The sequence below is a fragment of the Peromyscus maniculatus genome, chromosome 12 (genome assembly GCF_049852395.1).
Source record: "Peromyscus maniculatus bairdii isolate BWxNUB_F1_BW_parent chromosome 12, HU_Pman_BW_mat_3.1, whole genome shotgun sequence".
NCBI lineage: Eukaryota > Metazoa > Chordata > Mammalia > Rodentia > Cricetidae > Peromyscus > Peromyscus maniculatus.
In genome coordinates, this window is record NC_134863.1 from 11625489 (window position 1) to 11647430 (window position 21942).

A 21942-nucleotide genomic window follows, 5' to 3' on the forward strand; every position below is an offset into this window, starting at 1 on the left:
TATGATAGATGGAAATTTGTAGATGTAACCAACCGTCTTATTAAATAAGAAACACAGAACCAATGTAAAAGAGAAAGCCAAGAGGTCAGAGCTCAGAGCTAAAACCTTACCCTTCCTCCTGTGGTGGTCCTACCTCTCTGAAAGAGACCTACTTCCTGTGTGTTTGTCTTGATATAGTCTTTCTGTTCTGCCTTCTCATTGGTTGTAAACCCAAACACGTGACTGCCTCGTCACTGCCTGTAAGTACAGCCCTCCAGGTCTTAAAGGCGTGTGTCTCCAATGCTGGCTGTATCCCTGAACATACAGAGACTTACCTAGCTCTGCCTACCAAGTGCTGGGATTAAAGGCATGTGCCACCACCGCCACGCTCTTTTTATGGCTCTAATAGCTCAGACCCCAGGCAACTTTATTTATTAACATACAATTAAATCACATTTCAGTACAAATAAAATACCACCATAGAAAGTCCATATGTTTGGTCAGATCAGAGCATTTGACTATAGGAGAGACTGCACTGAAAAATAGGTCGGATGTGTGTGATAACTGGATTTATGGAAGAGATGGCTCATTCCAGTAAGAACTATTGTAAAAGCTTAACAGATTAGACAACATTAACATGAGCCCAAAGAGCCACACAATTTATAGGCAATGTCCACTAAGACCTCCAGTCATCCCTTCATTCTTGAGCTGCACTGGATCATTCTTTTGGCTATCTATACATCTTTAAAGGTGAGCTTGAGTTTGTGTTCCAGAATTACTTCTATCACTGGCAGTCAGTCTCCCTGCTGCCTGCTGTGTCTGAGCACTCAGTGGAATGATATAAGCAGCAGTGAGTTACACAGGCAGAGCATGGCTGGGTATCATCATTCTGAAGATGCTGGCTGTGTTAGAGTAGCCTCACAGTCAGATTTGTCAAAGAGGGTCAATGGGCAGGAATGTAAAGACCAGTTCGGTTTAGTGTGCTTCTAGCATGTGCACAACCCTGGATTTGATCCCAATGACTGTATAATATGTGCCCATTGTGGCACACTTCTGTAAACCCAATTCTTCAGAGCTAGAGTGAGGAGAACCATAAATTGAAACTCATCCTTTTATACATAGGGATTTTCAGCCTGATCTTGCATTAGAGGTATTTCTAGAAGTTTAAAATAATGGTTAGGGGATGAGCTTGACTCAATTGCCCCATAGAGTCTGTGGGTAGAAGAGTGTGTAGAAACTGGACTTTGATGAGTCGAGCAGAGCAGGTGTGGTGCACACTTGGTGCTAATACAGACCCTGCCCTTCTAGCTACATTTATCTGGGTTGTCCATACAGTGGCTGAGGATATTTGTCATCTAGAAAGCCATGTGCATACTTACCACCCAAATGCCAGACTGCTTTCCTTACCTGGTCATGTTGAAGACATCAAGGAAGGCTTGGCCAATTGAAGGGAAGTTTCATTTTTGTCAAACCATCGTGCAATAACATGATGTAGAATGATTTGGACTCTGAGTATTTCTAAGGAATATGCTCGAATCTATAATCTCTTAGTGGGGTTCCCTGGCAGTCACAATTAGTCAGTGGGAGGGATATGACAGGTTGAAGATGCAAGAGAAGAGTCACATATTTGTACTAAGCCAGTGCCCTCCAGTGACTCCAGTTTTGAGTCAGGGATTGGAAGGTAAAGAATATCTCTCTCTCTCAGGCTGCTCCTGTCAGGGGTTTGGTCACAGTGACAGGGGTGTAACTAATGTGGTCCTAACGGTGAAAAGTCGGGAGTGCACACAGTTGTTTACTTCTCAGTCATGTAAGGCTATTAATACCATATGTTCTCTGTGAGCTACAAGGACCACAGGTGAATAAAGAATGAAAGTCAACAGCAGCCACACTTCCCATGCTGGATGCAATGGATCGCTCTAAATTCAGTCACTAGCTTCAAGCTGAATTCCTCTGATATTTAACAAACATCATTGGAGTATTTCTGCTGTACATGTGCCTTTCCTTATGATTTACCATTTGTAGTTCTCTTTTAGACTAGAAAGTATCATGAGAAGTTCTTCTGAAACTTCCAGTGTTTGGAGAAAAGCATGGAAGAAAGAGGAATCGTATGAACAACAGTGTATTCATGCGATTGTCAGAAGGAAGAGCTCCCATCTGGCACCAAACCCATACAACACATTCAGTCCTGCTCCTTCTGTATTGCACCAGCCACGTAAATGCAGACAGTACCTATATTGTCTGTATACTGCTTAATCACAAAATGTGATCTTCCACAAGCAACACTCTTGACACTGATGACTAGCTGGAACAGGAAATTAGACCATATTTACAAACACACAGCCATGATTAGTTTTCTGGTTTTCTGCCGTAAACTAACATAACTCTCCCTGTTGTGACTACATTTTCAGTTACTTCATTCTTTAGAAGATTTTGTAAGAAAAAAACTATCATCCCTCAAGTTATGGAGGAACCTCCAGCTACTCCAGTTGTTGTTCCAGGCAGTGGAAGCACATCTGATAAAATAATACAAACCCAAGAGGAAGGTACTGTACATATTGAGGCTTTGCTTCCATTATATGTAGTAGTCAGTTATCCTCTGTGCCATAGGTAAAACTGAACAGATTTACCAGAACTTTCACTATCTGAAATATATCAGTGTATCTATCTCATCCCTAGAAATACAACCATAGAATTTTAAGAGGTATTTAAAAAATTAAATAAAAATAAAAGTCACTTTGGCTCTCGCTGAATACTATGAACTAGAGGAAAGCTGGGGCACATGTATAAGTTGATGTAGCTTCACCTGATATGGGCAGAAACAGGTGAGTAACCCTATCTGCTACTTAATCTGTGGGAGCCCGTTCTGGGGTTCCTCGTGGCTTTACCCAGCAGGTCCGAATAGAGGATGATCAGGACCACGGGCCTGAGTGCAGGTGTCTGAGATGGTCTGCACTTGGCTGTGCTGGGGGAGGAGGTCTTTTGCTCCACCCCTTGGCGTCTCTATAAAAACCCTGGGCAAGAGACAGTCGGGGCCCGTTGAAATAGGTTCCAGGCCCTCTCGAGGCTATCCTTTATTTTCTATCTGTTTATCTCCGCAAGATTCTCCGCTATAAATCCTTCTATCTAATATTTCCTGCTGCTCGCACTCAAGAAAACTCTAGCAAGCTGTGGGGGTGGTGGGTAAACGCCCCACATTAATCCACATGTGGGTGACACAGATGGATTAGATCTGAAGAGTCCCCAAAGTACAAGTGAAATTTGAAATATGTAACAGCCTTCTTGGCCAGGTTCAATGGGAAAGGGTCCCAGTAGTGGCCATGTCACACCCTGTGCTTGGGAGTGCAAGAGAGCAGGAAAGAGATCTGTAAGTACGAGGAAAATGGGAGGTTCCTGTGCTTTTCCTCTTTCGGAAGCAAATGATCCATTTTATAATTCCATAAAATATATACAACCTATCAAAGAATCACAACCATGTCCTCTGAAAAAGACAGATGACCTTTACCTCAGCCATCTTTCCAGGCTGTCAAATGTTTACATGGCAAGCCATGGCATCTGGCATAATTCCCTGTTTGGAGCAATTCCAATTATACATTTTTGTTTGACTATTTGTGTGTCTATTTAATCTTATCTTCCATTTAGCCTTTTCAAACATCCTCCGTGCTGTCCCTCCTTTGTTCTGTTCTGCCATCCCTTTCCCCACTCAGACCTCCCTCCCTTTACTCCCCCTTTTCCCTTCATGTCACCTGTGCTCCCCCATGACCCCCTTACTATCTTCCTTCCTCCTTGCCAATTAATGTTCCCTTTCTAGTCTCCTGAACTCTATAGGTTCTCCAAGTTAGTATCTAAATCTTAAATTTCACACTACAATCAGATGAATATTATGATAATGTCCTTTTAAAGCTACCAACTAGAAACTTTGAGTTTTAGTAGCACATTTCTACATATTTCATGTTTTCAAAAATACCTTATGTTTTTTGTTGCTAATCAGACATTGCTATAAAATGGTTTTACTACCTTGAAGTTGATTATTGCTCCTGTGTGTTTTAAATCTTCAGTTTCTTTAGTGACTTTGTGAATGAATTGTTTACAATGATTATTCTCTTCCTCGTGTGTTTCTGGGGGTTTTCTGTAATAGTGAATTAGTGATTGGAGTGAGTTTTAACTGCATACAACCAGCAAGTATCCTGTCTTTGTCATGGGATTCTACTGGTCTGTGGGGGAGAGCTTCAATACACTGGAGGGTACAGAATTCTTAGTTTAACCTTCCTATGTGAACAGAACTTCAGTGTCCATGGGAAAAGAAATAAAGCCTCATGTCTTGATTCTTCAGAACCATGTGTGTGTGTGTGTGTGTGTGTGTGTGTGTGTGTGTGTGTGTGTGTGTGTACATTGTCCTCCATTTGTGTGAATCTTAGATTAACCAAAAGAATGTAGGAAGTGTGTAAATTATCTCCATGATACTCGTTTTATTGTGATTTCATTTTATGGAATGTTTGCCCCAGAATATACCTATTACCACAGGAAACCACTGGAAAAATATGGTCTGCCAATGCTTTTAGCAGATGACTTGGGAAAGTGCTTTCTACTCCAAAGAGAAAAATTATTGCTCTATTAGCCTACTCTAAAAATAGTATCTATTCCAGAGAAAAGCTGTGCTGCTCCAACACAACAGCATTTAAGGTTTTCCTTTCCCTGGGATGTGACTGCCCCTTTATGGTTCATGCACTGAACTAGGGAGTGGAGCATGGTGCCACTAGAGGCTAAAATGCTAATTCAGTGGTTCATTGAATTAGCTTCTGGATTGCTGTGAGCCTTGTTTTGTTTCCAGCATTCTGAGGTACCCAGATGTGCTGCAGAGGGGACACGTTATCATGGTCTTTATTTTCTCGTGTTCACCAATACCACTCCATAAACCATATTCCTTTTGGTACCCTGGAAAGTGTGTACTAGATGGCAACTTAGCATAAATTAAAACTCACATTGTTTCTTAGTTTTAGAAGACCATCCGTCTGGCCTTCAAGTGATTGATAGGAGTAATGGGAAGCTTGTACCCTTGGAAGACTTTTATTGTCTTCTGTTCCCATCAGCACACTGCAAGTGTTCCATTTTCCATTTTTTCCCTGCTTCTCGTTGACTCAGTGCTTTCAATGAGGATGCTCCAGCAGCCCCTCGGTCTAGCCTCGAGAGCATAGCCATACATATAAGCCTGTTGTGTAAGCTAAGCACTGTTCTCTAAGGAAGCCATGGCCCACAGCACCAGTGATGAACAGTCACTCTCTCTTCCTAGATACTGAAGATGCCCCTGATATTAAACAGTTATTTTCTAAAGAGGAAGAAATCGACCATTCTACTGAGGTAAGGTGGACTTTCTATGACTGAAATGGAAATGTTGCTGTCTGACTTTCCTATTTTATTTGAGTTTGCCTATTAAAATATGACAGTATGTATATATACTATGCTGTGTTTTCTGGAATAGTAGAACAATTCCTTGCCGATGGACACCTTATGAGAAAGAGCATTTGTGAATGGCACAGTCAGGGTACAGAATATATGCTATCACCTGTCTCTCTGGAAAACAATGCTTCTTCTTTAGATTATTTTGTGGTTGGTGACTGAAGGAGGGTTAGAGATACATCATTCTGAAAAATATCATAGGTTTGTCACAGATATATCTTTGTTTTGCCAGCCATTAATGTTGGCAGTGAAATAAAGGCTACACAACTGTCTCACCATGCAGAGGACCTAGTCCAGTCCCATGTAGGCACCACAGCCATTGATCCAACTTTCATGAATTCCCTCTTGTTTGTTTGGTTGTCCCTGCATGTTTCCACATCATGATCCTGATGCACTTGCTCATAGAATCCTCTTCTCTCTCTTTGACTGGACTCCTGGAGCTCGGTCTAGTGATTGGCTGTGGATCTCTGCATCTGCTTCCATTAGTTGGAGAAAAGTTCTGTGATGACAGGGTATTCACCGGTCTGATCTCTGGGGCAAGCCAGTTCAGTTCAGGCACCCTCTCTACTATTGCTAGTAGTCCAGGCTGGTGTCATCCTTGGGGATGCCTGGGAACTTCCCTAGCACCTGGTTTTTCTCTATCCCCATGATGTCTCTCTCTATCATGGTATCTCTTTCATTGCTTTCCCCCTCCCTGTTCCAGTTCAACCATCCCATTCCCTTATGTTCTCATCCCCTATCCCCTAACCTCCATTGCCCACTCCTCATACCCAGATTACTCATGGAGATCTCATTTGTTTCCCCTTCCCAGGGCAGTTCATGTGTCCCTCTTTGGGTCTTCCCTGTTAGTTAGCTTCTCTGGGGTTGTGGGTTGTTGCCTGATTACTCTTTGCTTTATATCTAGTATCCACTTATGAGTGTGTACATAACAAGTTACCATCTCTGGTGCATGAGCAGGCTTTGTGGAGCCCACTACCTATGATGGGATACCTCGTGCAGCCTTGAGGCAGGGGGAAGGACTTGGACTTGCCTCTACTGAATGTGCCTCCACATGGGAGGACTTGCCTTCTTGTGGGAGGAAGTGAGGGGTGGATTGGGAGGGGAGGCTGGGGGCATGGAAGGAGGGAAGAAGAGGATCTTTGATTGGTGTGTAAAATGAATGAAAAAAATCTTAATTAAAAAAAGAAAAAGACATGTGCCTGTATGCCCCATGATGTTACCCTCAAAATGTCTTTGTTTCTATAATTTCAGGGAGCCTGGGAAGAAGACCAAAGCGGTAAGTATTGTTTAACTCCTTGGTGAGGAAGAATGTAAATGTTAAGATAGGTAGGGTGTCCCTTACTGTCTTCTCTTTGAAAGGCCACCCAACTTGCTGTTTCTGGAGAGAGCAAAACAGTCAACACGACTTTTTAAGGGTGTTCTAGATGCCCTTGACAGCCAGGTTTCTGCATAGATTTCCATGAGGCTGTGTGCATAAAGAATATTAGGGTTTCAGGTGCTTCAATGTCTTGTTTCCCTGTATGGGTAATGGTCTATGGAGGACATAGTTTATGCTCCCATTCATACTTTAAATGAACTTTATACTTTATTAGTTCATCTAGTCTTCATGACATTTGTGCTTGGGGATTGTTATAACCCCTGCTTCAGAACAAAAATGAAGAATCTCTGATCAAAGTCAAAAGCAGAAAGTTAAAACATGAATCCATCTGGGCAATCCATTGCTCTTGCTTCCATGGTTGAGCCTTAAATTCATTTAAGAAAATTTTGAGAGCATTGTCAGCAGGGCTGAGGGTTTACCATGTGGTTCAGAGATGCTGCCTGTCCATGACAAATTGCCTCCATGTCATGTTAACTGCATATTAAACTAGACCACATCCACAGATTCTTGAAGTCACTTGTGTGAAAAATCCAAAGACTCCCTGCTGTGTCCGGTCATTTCACACAGACCTTTGGAGTTTAAAGCAATCATGTAGGACAAGGCGACTTACTTCTGTAGATTTTGGACTCATGTCTTAGAAGCTGTCCCAAAACAAAACAAACACACACACACACAAAAAAAAAACAACTGAAATATTATAGTACACTTTCTAATAGCACTATGAGCAATAAGATTTTCCAACCCAGCTTGTCAGTAACCAAAGCAGATCAGTTGAGCAGCCTGTGCAGTTCTGAGAAACACCTGTTGGTGACACATAGCAAGTGTTAACAATCACACATACTGTGCTTTGAAACTTTTTGTTTTTTGAAATTAAATTATATCATTTTCCTCTTTCCTCCCTCTGACCATCCCCATGCGTCACCCCCTTTCTTCCTCGAATTTATGACCTCTGGCCTCCTTCCCTCCAACTGTAGATTGTAGTTACATATGTGTGTGTGTGTGTGTGTGTGTGTGTGTGTGTGAGAGAGAGAGAGAGAGAGAGCATTTGTGAGTGTGTGTGAGTGTGTGTGTGTGTGTGTGTGTGTGTGTGTGTGTGATATATTCCTAAATATATAGATATAATCCACTCTTTCCATACAATGTTATCTGTATTATGAGATTTCAGAGCTGACCAGTTGTTGTTGGAAAACCAACTGGGCTGTTCCCAGGGGAAGAGGATTTTTTTCTCCCACTCTCCACAGTTTTGGTTGCAGCACTAATGTTCTAGATGGAAGGTTCAGGCCAGGCCCCCCACAGTCACCTGATCTCTGCATTTTTATTTGTTGTAGTTTTCTGTTATGATTTCATTCTGTTGCAAAGAGAAATTGTTCTGTTGGATGGTAAAAGCTACACTGACCTGCAAGTATAGGATAAATATTTAGAATACAGTTAGAAATTATGCAGCTTTAGTGTATTATTTTTATTTTGAGACAGGGACACATTTATCACAGGCTGCCTCTATCTTGCTCTATGGTTGAAGCTGAGGCCTGGTCCTCCTTCCACTACCTCCTGAATGCTGGGATTATAAGGGTTGGGGATTTAGCTCAGTGGTAGAGCACTTGCCTAGCAAGTACAAGGCCCCAGGTTCGGTCCTCAGCTCCAAAAAAAAAAAAAAGGAATAAGTATATGCCACAAAGTGTGAACCAGCTAGATTTATTTTATATTGTTTAAAGTGGCTTTAATTGAGGAACAAGGAACCTAGGTCTCATATTGATCTGTTTTATTTTTTCTTTTCTGGAACATCCTTCTACACTGGAGGATGGCCCAGCAGCAGCCCAAGCTATCTCCATACACACGTGTGCACATTGAAAATATTCCCTGAGTGTTTTATAATCATTAGTTGCCAACATCCTCACAGTTACTCTGTTTTCTCCTAGATTTATCTGGTGCTATTAGTGTACGAGAATCCAGACAAATGGTAAGCATACCTTTCTGTGTCTTCTGTAGAAATACAGCTCTATTTGGGTTCCATGTGTGTTACTTTTTGAAAGACAGTTTCCTTTGTGGAGTTCAGGGTCTCCAGCTCTCTGGTATCGTTGACATCACCATATTCATTAAAATTGAAATATAGAAGCAGTTCCCTCAGAAACTCCTTTCCCTGTTCTAGTAAGGATTTGCTTGCAGTGTTAGTGGACTTGGGAAGTACAGTGCCAGGAAGGAAGGCTCTTTCCGTCTCTACTGGTGTCATATGCAGCACCAGTAGAGCTATATTCCCACCGGTCTCTAAGTCATCCAGAGAAAACCAGACCATTGTGAAGGATACAGTATAGCCCAATCTTAACAATGCTTTCTTTTTCATAGTTGCAGATCACATCTGTTGTGTTTGGAAATCGTAAGTATCTGAAATCTCTCTCTTGTTCAGGAAATACCTTAGTGTTTCATTCCTAAGAAGCCTGAATCAGGATTCCTGTTGGAAAGGAGAGTTGAAAGTTAAATGATTAAATGGTTCTGCCATAGAGGCTCTGTGGAAAATCCCAAGAAGAACCTGGGTCAATTTTGTGTGAGCTGGTGTGGCTTTACCTGGTACACTATGTCCTGATGTTCTTGCAGATATAGCCCAAGTGGGGGACACAGATGTTGAAGAGCATCAGAATATCAGTAGTAAAGAAAGCTTTCCTAGTAAGTAACAGCATGCCCTGTTGGAGTTGATAAGAGAGGATCCAGGAAACAGTAAGGTTGTACCTTCTGCTTGGCAGGCTAAGGCAGTATGAAAGGTATCAGTGAGATGTAAATTTGCCTTGAGATTTAAATACTACTCCATCCAGGCATAATGGTAAAGAGAGGTAGAAGCAAACATACCAAACCCCACTGTCAATGGGAGTTGGAGAGATGGCTCTTTGATTAAGAGCATTATCTGTTCTACCAGAGGACCAGATTTGAGCTCCAGCACCCATAGAGCTGCTCACAACTATCTGTAACTCAGTTCCAGGGTATCTCATGCCCTCTTCTGATCTTGCCTGGCATTGTATGCATGTGATATACAAGCATTCATATGCAGGCAATGCAGATGAAACAAACTTAGAAATAAAAGTATGGTCTTCACCGGAACACCCATCCTTCCTGCCTCTGTCCCCGACAACGCTCCTAGCCATCAGTTGTAATCAGTAGCGTTCCTCGGAAATTGTGTGTATTCTGATGTAGTCTGGAAATATGTGTATATCTGGTGCTCACTTTTGATTGGTGAGTTGTGATAGAAGAAACTGTCAGTGGCTCACAACTGTCGGTAGTCAATGACATGAACCTGAGTACAAAGGTCTTGTAGTGTGGGCCCAATAATGCAGAAGTGAATCCTCTTCTGGCTGGTCCTGCAGGACTTATAACAGTACCTCCATGTTTCCATTCAGTCTTCTTTTTCCTTAAAATCTTGAAGTGCCTACTTCTATTTATTCATTTGTTTGTTTGTTTATTTATTTATTATATATACAGTGTTTTACCTGCATGTATGCCTGTGTGCTAGAAGAGGGCACCAGATCTCATTATAGATGATTGCGAGCCACCATGTGGTTATTTGGACTTGAACTCAGGACCTCTAGAAGAGCAGCCAGTGCTCTTAACCTCTGAGCCACCTCTCCAGCCCCCATTCAGTCTTTATATAAAAGACAATCTTATGGGTGGGTGGCAGAGTGAGTAGACTGGCCTCACTGAAGCACCTTCCATAACCTAAGATGTCAAGGAACCAGTGGGAAGCTGGGGCTGATCTGGTGTGAGCTGATGTGGCTGTATCTTCTGTAGGCAGAATGAGCCACTCTGTTGCTTTCTTCCAGGTGATGCTCCTGAACTGCAACTCAGGGAGTTGGGAAAGGAGTCAAGTCCTATAGCTCCAGGTAGGTAACAACATTGCATTCTGGGTCTACTCTGTCATGTGGACATGGTGTCAGTGGGGACAGGGACAGGAGGAAGCCTGTGTGTGAGCTCATTTCCAGCCTGTGCTCCTCACACTAGACTGACCTGTAGGGCAAATGAGTCAAAGGACACATTGACACCTATCTTGGAGCTTCTGACCTAGTACTTGAGCATGGATCTGGGACTCTGTGGTCCAGATAAGGCCTCCTTTCCAGATATTACTAGTTCATCATGGATGTACAAAATCCCAGGAATTAAAGTGCATGGCCACTTGTATTTTATCTCTTGAGTCCTCTCTGACTTATCCTCTGTGTGTCTGAACCTCAGTTTCCTGCCATCTCATCAGATCACCTTGCCATATCTTCCAGTGTGTTCTGTCCTCTAAGCTGTCTGAAACTGATACGGCTTCATGCTTAGTATAGTTCTCACCTGTCTCCACGGGTCTAGAGTATGAATCAAAGGAGATTATATTCCCCAAAGGTCTTTTATGGAACCCCTGCAGTAAGGTGAGGGTCTTTCTTCATTGCAAAGTATGTCTGCCTGCCCTGTACCCTTCTACTTCTGATGGATTGATTCTGCTTGTGTAAACTCAGGGACGACTCTTTCTAATCAATGTGTCCACAGCGATGAAGGAGCCCACTTCACCGGCCACATCATTTGACCACTCTTCTGTCCCTTACCTAGAGCCTTCTCCACCCTCCTCCCTATTTCCTGAGTGGAATGGCGGCTCTGCACGTTATGCCCAGTAATCCATGAAAGTGTGTCCCTGCTGCCTTGTTCTTGATTCTGCATACCGAGTTGACTGGCCCACCTGATCGGACCTAACCTAATCCATCATGGATCCCTGGATTCATTCCTGTTTTATGCATAAGTGTACCCAGTTGTCTTCCCCTTCCCTTGAAATGTGGCCTCACCTGAGTCCTTTACAGAGTTTATGGGAGAGCCAAAATCCCAATAGGAAGTGTATACAATGGGACATTGCTTAGGGACATGCCCAGCTAGACACAATTGAGTCTTACCAGGTCATCTAGTCACACCATTACTTGTGGAAAAGAGGTGAAGTGCTGTTCTTGCCTAGCTGGGGAAAGCAGGGAGCTGAACAGAGTGGGAACAGGGATGCTAAGCACAACACAGTTAGCAAGCAAAGCTTTGTTTTTGATGTGAAAGGAGACCCAACATCCAAAAGTTACAAACAACAGAACAGCAGCCAATAGAAAATTGTCCCCAACAATGTTGGTAGCATGGATGGTGGCACATGTGGGAGCAGTCACTCACCTAGGATGGCCAACCTGGTCCCTGCAAGAAATACCCAGCAGTGTCCCAGAGCTTTGTTGTGGGGTATTGTGTTCCCCAAAATATTGTGTACCCTAATAAACTTATCTGGGGTCAGAGAACAGAAAAGCCACTAGATACTTAGGATAGGCAGTGGTAGCACACGCCTTTAATCCTAGCATTCCAGAGGCAGAAATCCATGTGTTCAAGAATACAGCCAGGCATGGTGACTCACGCCTTTAATCCCAGAAAGCAAGCCTCTAATCCCAGGGAGTGATGGTAGAAAGCAGAAAGGTATATAAGGCGTGAGGACCAGAAACTAGCAGTGTTTGGCTGGTTAAGCATTTGGCAGGTTAAGCTTTTAGGTTTTGAACAGCACAGTTCAGCTGAGAGTCATTGGGATATGAGGACACAGAGGCTCCAGTCTGAGGAAACAAGATCAGCTGAGAAGTTGGCCAGGTGAGGTTAGCTGTGGCCTGTTATGTATCTCTGATCTTCCAGCTTCACCCCAATACCTGGCTCACAGGTTTGATTTTATTAATAAGACCAGTTAAGATTCATGCTACACTTTGTGCCATGACTCCTTCCCTATTTTGAACTTATTCCTACTCTATCCCTAGAGATAAATGTACTATACCAAGCCCCACCTAAGACTTCAAATGAAGATACGAATGAGGAGGAGGAGGAGGAGGAGGAAGAGGTGGTGGTGGAGGAGCCAGTGGAGGAGTTCACAACGGAGGAGGAGGTGGCAACAGATGAGGAGGCCGAAACAGAGGAGGAGGTGGCGCCTAAGGCGGAAGCAGGGGAGGCAGAGGAAGAAGAGGAGGAGGAGGTGGTAGAGTTGGAGGCAGCAGGGGAAGAGGCAGAGGAGGAGAAAGAAGAGGAGGAGGAGGAGGAGGGGGGGATGAAAAGCTACTACCAATAAAAATATAATGCCTATAATCGTATATAAATGTTTTTTGTTTTTATTTCTATGTCTCTGGGCATGCCCACTGGAGTCACCCCTCCAGGGTGTTGTGATAGACAGTTGTAACCCATCCTGTGGAGCTACTTAGTTCTCCGTAAGAGTAGCAAGCACACTTGGCTGCTGAGCCATCTTTCTAGTACCCAGATCTCTTATCTTGAAGGCACATTTGATATTTTGATAGTATCTATCCACAGATACAGATGGGTTTAAAAGCACTCCCCCAGAATACTTCTAACACCTAAGACAGGAGGTGTGGATGTCTCCAAGAGGAGTATATCATCCCTGAACATCCCCTTGTAGTATACCCGGGTCCTGGAGGCCAACATAGGCAAAGTTCCTCCAGAGACACCTCAGAACCTCACTGGGTAGCTGGGGAGCCTAAGATAGCAAATTTCAGTGGTGCTCCTTCAGAGGCTAGGCTTGTTCCCTGGGGTGCCCTCCAGATCTCCAGTCCTTAGATAAAAGTGACAAGGGCCCTCCCCCTGCCACATGACTGAGGGGACCTGCTTCGGTGGCTTCAGGCTTTGAATATGGCCCACCAGACCAAAGCCCTTCCTTGAAGGGTCCCGTGTACCCTCAACAGGTCCTAGACACTGTGGGATTGGGTGCCCACTGAGAGGTCATCCTCACTGGGTGAGCAAAGCAAGTGTGGCGAGAGCTAATCTAGTTGCCTGCGAGAAATTCATGTCTAGGGCCAAAGATCACATGGGCTACCTGTATGATGCCTCTGAAAGTAGCCCAGGGATTAGCAAAGAAACCCAGTGTTGTAGATTAATTCTAATTGATCTTAATAATAATAATAATAATAATAATAATAATAATAATAATCCAGAGTCAGATGTCAGGGTGAAAGCTGAAAGATAAGAGAAGCAGAGCAGCCAGTCACTAGAGTTCTTACCTCCTCAAAATCATCAGACTGAAAGGGGACTGGGTTCCTGTCTCCTCCGAACCTTACATTCTTCTCTCCACCCAGCCATATCACTTCCTGTCTTCACCTCCCTAGTGCTGGGATTCAAGGCGTGAGATCCCAAAAGCTGACCTCAAAGGTGTATGTCACCACTGAATGGCCTCTATGGCTAGCTAGTGGTTGGCTTTGCCCTCTGATCTTTAGGCAAACTTTGTTAGAGCATACACAAAACATCATCACACAGTGTGCTAAAGGAAGCAGATTCTGAGTACACAGCTGGCTGCTTAGGTTCATGGCCTGGAACTTGGACATCCAGAATGCACCCAGGAAGAGGTTTAGCCCAGTTTTATAATACCTAGAAAACTACAAGTTCCAGCATAGTCAAATGCTGCTGCTAGGGCAAGTTGTCTTCTTCACAAAAGTCTTTTCTTATAGAAGCTCAACTTAAGATTACAGCCTGGCCCCAAGAGATCACAAAAACTCTCAACATACTGACTGATCTGGAAGTTCACACCATTGTCCACACCTGTTCAGGTAAGAAGGTAAATCAGGATGTACTTTGTCCACAGAGCCAGAAGAAGAGAGCAGGCCCAAAGGCCCATGAACAGACACTAGGGAGGCTGGGATGATTTGTGCATAGATCTCATGACTGGCAAGGTGCAGAATGACTTTGAGCTCATCATCTATGTCACTAAGTGAGAGACTTGAGACATAGGTAAGACTTTCCTCATGCATCTTCTACACCATGGTGCCTTTGCCACTGATCATCAACCTCTGGGAAGGTGGCCTTGGAGGTAAAGCTTTTTACTAGGTCAGCAATCTGGATTACACAGAAGAGAGCCAAGAGTGTTTGGCATGGACATATTTGTCATCTTCAGAGCCCGATAAGGAGCAGACTCAATCCCTCTTCCCCAATCCATTGTCTGAAAGGTCTGTGGATGGGAGGATATTGGTCAAGTGGTTTGAAAAGTATGAATTAGCACATCTTCACCACTTCTGCTCCACCAGATTCATCCACCCAGTCTCACCCCCAGCTCTGTTGCAGAACACCTGCTGCAGTCTCCCCTTCTTCTCTGACCCCATCCCCAGTGGACCACAAAGATCTTTTCCTACAACCTTCCTTCCCCCAACTCATCCCATTATTTCAAGCTCCAATACCACCAGCAGGCATTCATTTGAAAAACACCAGGTGAACAGTCCAAGGAAACAGCCCTGCAACCATACCACTGTAGGTAGACTTTTCTTTCCTGTCCACCAGTTCCCAAATACCTGACATGAAGACTTAATATAAATTATACATGCTTGGTTGATAGCTCAGGCTTATTACCAACTAATTCTTACAACTTTAATATACCCATTTTTATTAATCTATGTATTTCCACATGGCTCATGGCTTTACCTGTCCTCCAGTATGTCTCCTTCCCTCTGTATTTCCTGGAGACCTCTCAGACCCTGCTCTCCTTCCCAACATTTTTCTCTGCACTGAAAATCCTGCCTCGCTATGGATCAAACAGCTTTTTATTTACAGTGAGAGCAATACATATTCACAGTGTAGAAAGATTATTCCACGGCATACCAAAACAGGCCCTGGATATTCCAGTTTAGCTAAAAGCACTAGAAAAAAAAGATCTTAAAACAGTCTGTATGAAGATGATAGAGGTCCTTAAAGAGGAAATTAATAAATCCCTTAAAGAAGTCCAGGAAAGCAAACAGTGGGAGGAAATGAATAAGTTCCTTAAATACAGGAAAAGACAAATGGAGGAAGAAGATGAATAAGGCAATTCAAGACCTGAAAATGAAAATAGAATCAACAACAACAACAAACCAAACAGGGAATTCTGTAAATGAAAAACTTAGAAATTTTAAAAGGAACCACAGAGGCAGGCTTCACTGACAGAATACAAGAGAGGATGAGAGAATATCAGGTGTTGAAGGTATGATAGAAGAAATTGATACATCAGTCAAAGAAAATGGTAATTCTAAAAAACCACTGACACAAAATATCCAGGAAAGATGGGACACTATGAAAAAACTAAATCTAAGAATAATAGGAATAGAGGAAGGAGAAGAAATCTAGCTCAAATGCCCAGAAAATATTTTCAACCAAACCATAGAATAAAATTTTCCTAACCTAAAAAAGGAGATGTGAATAAAAGGTACAAGAAGCATACAGAGCACTAAATAGGTGGGACCAAGAAAAGAAAGTCCCTCTCAGCACATAATAGAATACTAAATATATAGAACAATAAAAAAAATTAAAAGCTACAAGGGAAAAAGACGAAGTAACATAAAGGCAGACCAATTAGAATTATACCTGACTTTTCCATGGACACTCTAAAAGCCAGAAGAGCCTGGACAGATATTCTATAGGCTCTGAGAGACCACAGATGCCAGCCCAGACTACTATACCCAGCAAAACTTTCAGTCACCATAGATGGAGAAAATAAGATATTCCATGATAAAGCTGTGGTGGTTTGAAAGAGAATGGCCCCAAAGGGATTGGCACTATAAGGAGATGTGACCTTGGTAGAGTAGGTGTGGTCATGTTGGAGGAAGCATGTCACTGTAGAGGCAGGGTTTGAGGTCTCATATATGCTCAAGATATCACCCCAGTGTTTCAGATCACTTTCTGTTGCTTGCAAGACGTAAATTCTCAGCTACTTCTCCAGTACCATGCCTGCCTGCATTCTCCCATGATGATAATGAATTAGACCTCTGAAAATGTAAGCAAGTCATCTCAAATGTTTTCCTTTATAAGAGTTTCTGAATCATGGTATCTTCTCATAGCAATAGAAACCCTAAATAAGACAAAAGCCAAATTTAATCAGTATTTATCTACAAATTTAGCTCTACAGAAGGTGCTAGAAGGAAAACAGCAACCTAAGGAGGTCAGCTACAACCATGAAGACACAGGGAATAATCTCACACCAGCAAGACAAAAAGAAGGTAAAACACACACACACACACACACACACACACACACACACACACACACACACACACAAACACACCACCACCAACAACAACAAAAACACAATAACAACAGCAACACAACAGGAATCAACAATCATTGGTCATTGATATCTCAATAGCTATGATCTCAACTACCCAACAGAAAGACATAGACATCAATAGAATGGATATGAAAACAGGATCTATCCTTCTGTTGCATTCAAGAAACATACCTCAAAACCAAGAATAGGCATTCCCTCTGAGTAAAGATTTGAAAAAAGGTATTCCCAGCAAATGAACCTAAGAAGCAAGGTTGTGCAGCCATTTTACTACCTAACAAAACAGACTTCAAGCCAGAACTAATCAGAAGAGATGGGAAGGGATACTACATACTCATCAAAGGAAAAATCCACCAAGATAACATTTCAGTTCTTAACAACTATGCCCCAAACACAAGGGCACCAGAGTTTGTAAAAAGCAACACTACTACAGCTTATATCACATATTGACCCTCATGTGGTGACAGTGTATAACTTCAATACCCCACTCTCACCAATATGCAGGTCATTCAAACAAAAACAAAACAGGGAATTATTTGAGCTAACAAATGCTATAATCTAAATAGACCAAACATGTTTATAGAATACTTCACCCAAACTAAAAAGAATATACTTTCTCTGCACCTCATTGAACTTTCTCCAAAACTGACCACATGCTTGGACACAACGCAAGTCTCAACAGATACACGAAAATTGAAATAACTCACTGCATCCTATTAAGCCACCACAGAATAGAGGTTGATATCAACAGAAAGCTTACAAACTCATGGAAACTGAACAACTCTCTACCAAATGAAAAATGGGTCAAGACAGAAATAAAGAAATTAAAGACTACATTAGAGTTTCTATTGCTGTAAAGAGACACCATGACCATGGCAACTCTTTTTAAATAAAAACATTTAATTGGGGGTGGTTTACAGTTCAGAGGTTTAGTTGATTATCATCATGGCAGTAAGCATGGTGGCACACAGGCAGACATGGTATTAGAGAGGTGACTGAGAGTCCTACATGTGGTTTGGCAGGCAGCAGGAAGAAAGACAGACCCTGGGCTTGGCTTGTACTTCTGAAACCTCAAAGCCTTCTTTGGAACACTTCTTCCAAAAGAGCCAAACCTACTCCCACCAGGCCAGATCAATATATAATGTCACTCACTACGAGCCTACGTAGGCCATTTTCATTCAAACCACCACAAAGAATTTCTAGAATTAAATGAAAATAAATATACAACATACCCAAAATTATGGGATACAATGAAAGTTATTCTCTCATATAATAATCCTGTCTTTATCTTCCACTCCATCCCCTCCTCATAATCCCCTCACCTCCTCTTTCCCCTAGATCCACTGCTCCTCTGTTTCCCTTCAGAAAAGAGCAGACCTAGAGGTTTTAAGAGGCAAGTACATAGCACCAAGTACCTACATAAAAAAATTAATTTAAAAAAAAAAAAACAACTGAAGCCCGGGGGTGGGGGGTGGGGCTATGGAGCCAGGTGCCAGTAAAGCTGGCCCTAAGGGAGAGTGTACAGGGTGGAATCCAAGTTGCTTACAAAAAAAAATATGATTGGTGCTTCAGGTCAAGAAAGGTGATGTCAGTACATAATTCCCTCATAGACAACACTGTAAATTCTGTAGACTCTGCAGATGTGTTATTGGGTAACCTTTAAGCTGATCTGCACAATGGGGCATTTGCCCCTCCCCTGCCCCAGTCTCATTCTTTATGCTTTAAAAGGAGCTTGTTGTTTTTAAATAAATGAGTCCCTACCTGACTTGGCTCCTTGCTGCGTCTGATCCCGGGTAAAAGGGAGGCTGGCGAGCAGTGCACTTACCTTTCCTCAGTTCCAGGTCTCTCTTCTCAGGGGACCTAGGTTCCTGGTGGGGCAGGACTCCACAGAAGAGTTCTCATGATAGCAAGATATAACAGAACACCTGAAACGCTAGAACAAAAAGAAGAAATCACACACAAAGGAGTAGATGGCAAGGAATAATCAAAGCCAAGATTGAAATCAATTAAAAGAGAAACAAAGAGAACAATACAAAGAATCAATTAAAGATTGGTTCTTTGAGAAATCCAGTATGATAGATAAACCCTCATCGAAATTAACTAAAAGTCAGAAAGAGAATGTCCAGAGTTACAAAATCAGAAATGAAAAGGAGGACATAAAAACAGACAGAGGAAACCCATAGAATTGTGAGGGTGTAGTTTAAAAACTTGTATTCCACTAAATTGAAAATCTAAAAGAAATGGATAATTTTCTGAATAGGTACCACTTACAAAAGCTAAATTAAGATCATGCAAGCAATTTAAACTGACCCATAACTCCTACTGAAATAGAAACAGTTATTAAAAGTCTCCCAACTAAAAATAGCCTAGGGCCAGGTATTTTGAGTGCAGAATTCACCAGACATTCAAAGAAGAGTTAATGCTAATACTCTGTAAATTATTCCACAAAATAGAAACAAAAGGAACATAGCCCAATTAATTTTATGAGGACACAGTTTTCCTGATACCCAAACCATATGAATACCCAACAGAGAAAGAGAATTACAGACCACTTTCCCTTATGAACTTAGGTACAAAAATACTCAATAAAATACTTGAAAACAAAATCCAAGAATATATCGAAAAGATCATCCACCATGATCAAGGAGGCTTCATCTGAGAGATGCAGAGATGGGATAACATGTGAAAATCAATAGATGAAATCTACCATATAAACAAACTGAAAGAAAAAACTACACATGGTCATCTCAGTAGATGGAGAAAAGACCTTTGAAAAAAATCCAACACCTTTTCATTATTAAAATCCTGGAGAGTTTAAGGATACAGGGGACATACTCAAAATAATAAAGGCAGCTTACAGTACACCTGTAGCCAACATTAACAAATGGAGAAAAACTCAAGACAACTCCACTAAAATCACAAGCAAGACAAGGCTGTCCACTCTCTCCATATCTATTCAACATACTACTTGAACTCTTAACTACAGCAATAAGACAACTGAAGGAAATCAAAAGGATACAAACTGTAAAGAGAGAAGTCAATGAATCTTTATTTGCAGATGATATGATATTATACATAAGTGAACCCAAAAATTCTACCAGGGATCTCATAAACCTGATAAACCTTTCAGCAAAGTAATTGGATACAAAATAAACTCACAAAAAATCAGTAGCCCTCCCATATACAAATGACAAATGGACTGAGAAAACACTCAGAGAAACAACACCTATTCCCATAGCCACTAATAATATAAAATATCTTGGGGTAACTCTACTCAAGAAAGTTAAAGATTTATATGATGAAAACTTAAAGTCTTTGAAAAAAGAAACTGAAGAAAATATTAGAAGATGGAAAGATCTCCCATGCTCATGGATCAGTAAGATTAACATACTAAAAATGGCCATCCTACCAAAAGCAATCTACTGATTCAGTGTAATGCCCATCAAAATTCCCAACACAGTTCTTCACAGAACTTCAAAGGACAATTTTCAACTTCATATCGAAAAACAAAAATCTAGGATAGCTAAAACAATTTGAACAATAAAAGAACTGCTGGAGATCTCATTATTCCTGATTTTAAGTTGTACTACAAAGTTATATTAACAAAAACCATATTTGTTTTTATTGGCATAAAAAACAAAGACATGTTGATGCATGGAATAGAATTGAAGAACCAGACATAAATCCACACTCTTTTGGCACCTGATTTTTATAAAGAAGCCAGAAATACACTTTGGAAAAAAAGAACAACTTCAACAAATGGTTCTGGTAAAATAGGATGACCACATGTAGAAGAATGAAAATAGATCTATACTTAGAACCCTTCACAGAACAACTCCCAATAGATCAAAGACCTCAACATAAGACCAGATACACTGCACCTTACTGAAGAGGAAGTAGGAAATAGTCTTGACTTGTAGACACAGGAGATGACCTTCTGAACAGAACACTGTTAGTGTGGACATAAAATTAAACAATTGATAAATGGGGCCTCATGAAACTGAGAAGCTTCTGTAAGACAAAGGACACCATCATTCCTACAAATAGTAGTGACAGCCTACAGAATGGGAAAAGTTTATAACAACTCCATATCTAGTAGAAGATTAATACCCAAATTATATAAAAATCTCAAGACTAACCAAACAACCCAATTAAAAATGGGTTACAGATCTAAACAGAATTCTCCATAGAGAAAACACAAAAGGCTTTACCACTCTTGGGCAAATAACTCAAATGACACTTCATCCTACCACAAGTAAACATGTTCAGTTATGTTCATTGCTGCTCTTCATGGTAGCCAGAAATTGGAAACAACCTAGATGTCCCTCAACAGAAGAATAGAAATAGAATAGAAAGTAAATGTGCTACATTTACATAATGGGTTATTACTCAGCTGTTAAAAAATAACATCTTAAAAATAACATTAGCTGGATAGCCCTGCTCCCTAGGACCTAGCCTCCAGGGGCACATCTCCTGTCTCTACCCTATACACTGACACCTAAGCCCCAGAGATACTACAGCGGCATCTACCCACCTCCAGCCATCCCAGCCTCATCAGTGACCACTAGGGCCCCACCTGCACCTGGAGGAGGATGTGAGTGTCTGGGCACCCTGGTGGATAGCCCTGTTGCCTAGACTCTAGCCCCCAGGGGTACTTCTCTTGCCTCTCCCTCACCCTCAGACATCAAAGCCCCAGTGACCTGGCAGCTGCCTCCAAATACCCACAAACATCACCTGAGGCATCAGAGATCATCAGAGCCACAGGCCCCAACTGCACCAGAAGAAGAGCAACTATGTAAGCCACAGGTCCCACCTGCACCAATTGGAGGAAGAGATGGGTAGACAACAGTGTAAGAATACATTCAACAACATAAAGAACAATATGGCACCACCGGAAACTGGTGGTTCTACAACAGCAAGACCTGAACACCCCAATGTAGAAGAAGCAGAAAAAAACAACCTAAAAATAACTTTATAAAGATGATAAAGGCCCTTAAAGAGGAAATGAAAAATTTCCTTAAGAAATGGGGGAAAAGACAAACAAAACAGTTGGAAGAAATCAATAAACCGCTTCATGAACGCTAAGAAAAAA

At 41.8% G+C, this 21942-nt stretch overlaps 2 protein-coding genes across 2 annotated transcripts in view; one reads left to right on the forward strand and one right to left on the reverse strand.

The window, feature by feature from the left end:
* The window catches only part of LOC143268207 (uncharacterized), a 370245-nt gene extending 357327 nt beyond the window's left edge, over positions 1-12918 (forward strand). Inside the window, exons 30-36 of the mRNA XM_076549348.1 lie at positions 2388-2522; positions 5267-5334; positions 6685-6709; positions 8728-8768; positions 9152-9182; positions 10615-10674; positions 12586-12918. Of these exons, the coding sequence (XP_076405463.1) occupies positions 2388-2522; positions 5267-5334; positions 6685-6709; positions 8728-8768; positions 9152-9182; positions 10615-10674; positions 12586-12890 (665 nt within the window). The 3' untranslated portion in view covers positions 12891-12918. The remainder of the gene's footprint in view (positions 1-2387; positions 2523-5266; positions 5335-6684; positions 6710-8727; positions 8769-9151; positions 9183-10614; positions 10675-12585) is intronic.
* A 5613-nt stretch (positions 12919-18531) lies between these two features.
* The window catches only part of LOC143268083 (5-formyltetrahydrofolate cyclo-ligase-like), a 49745-nt gene continuing 46334 nt past the window's right edge, over positions 18532-21942 (reverse strand). The window contains exon 3 of the mRNA XM_076548600.1: positions 18532-18783. Within this exon, the coding sequence (XP_076404715.1) occupies positions 18749-18783 (35 nt within the window). The 3' untranslated portion in view covers positions 18532-18748. The remainder of the gene's footprint in view (positions 18784-21942) is intronic.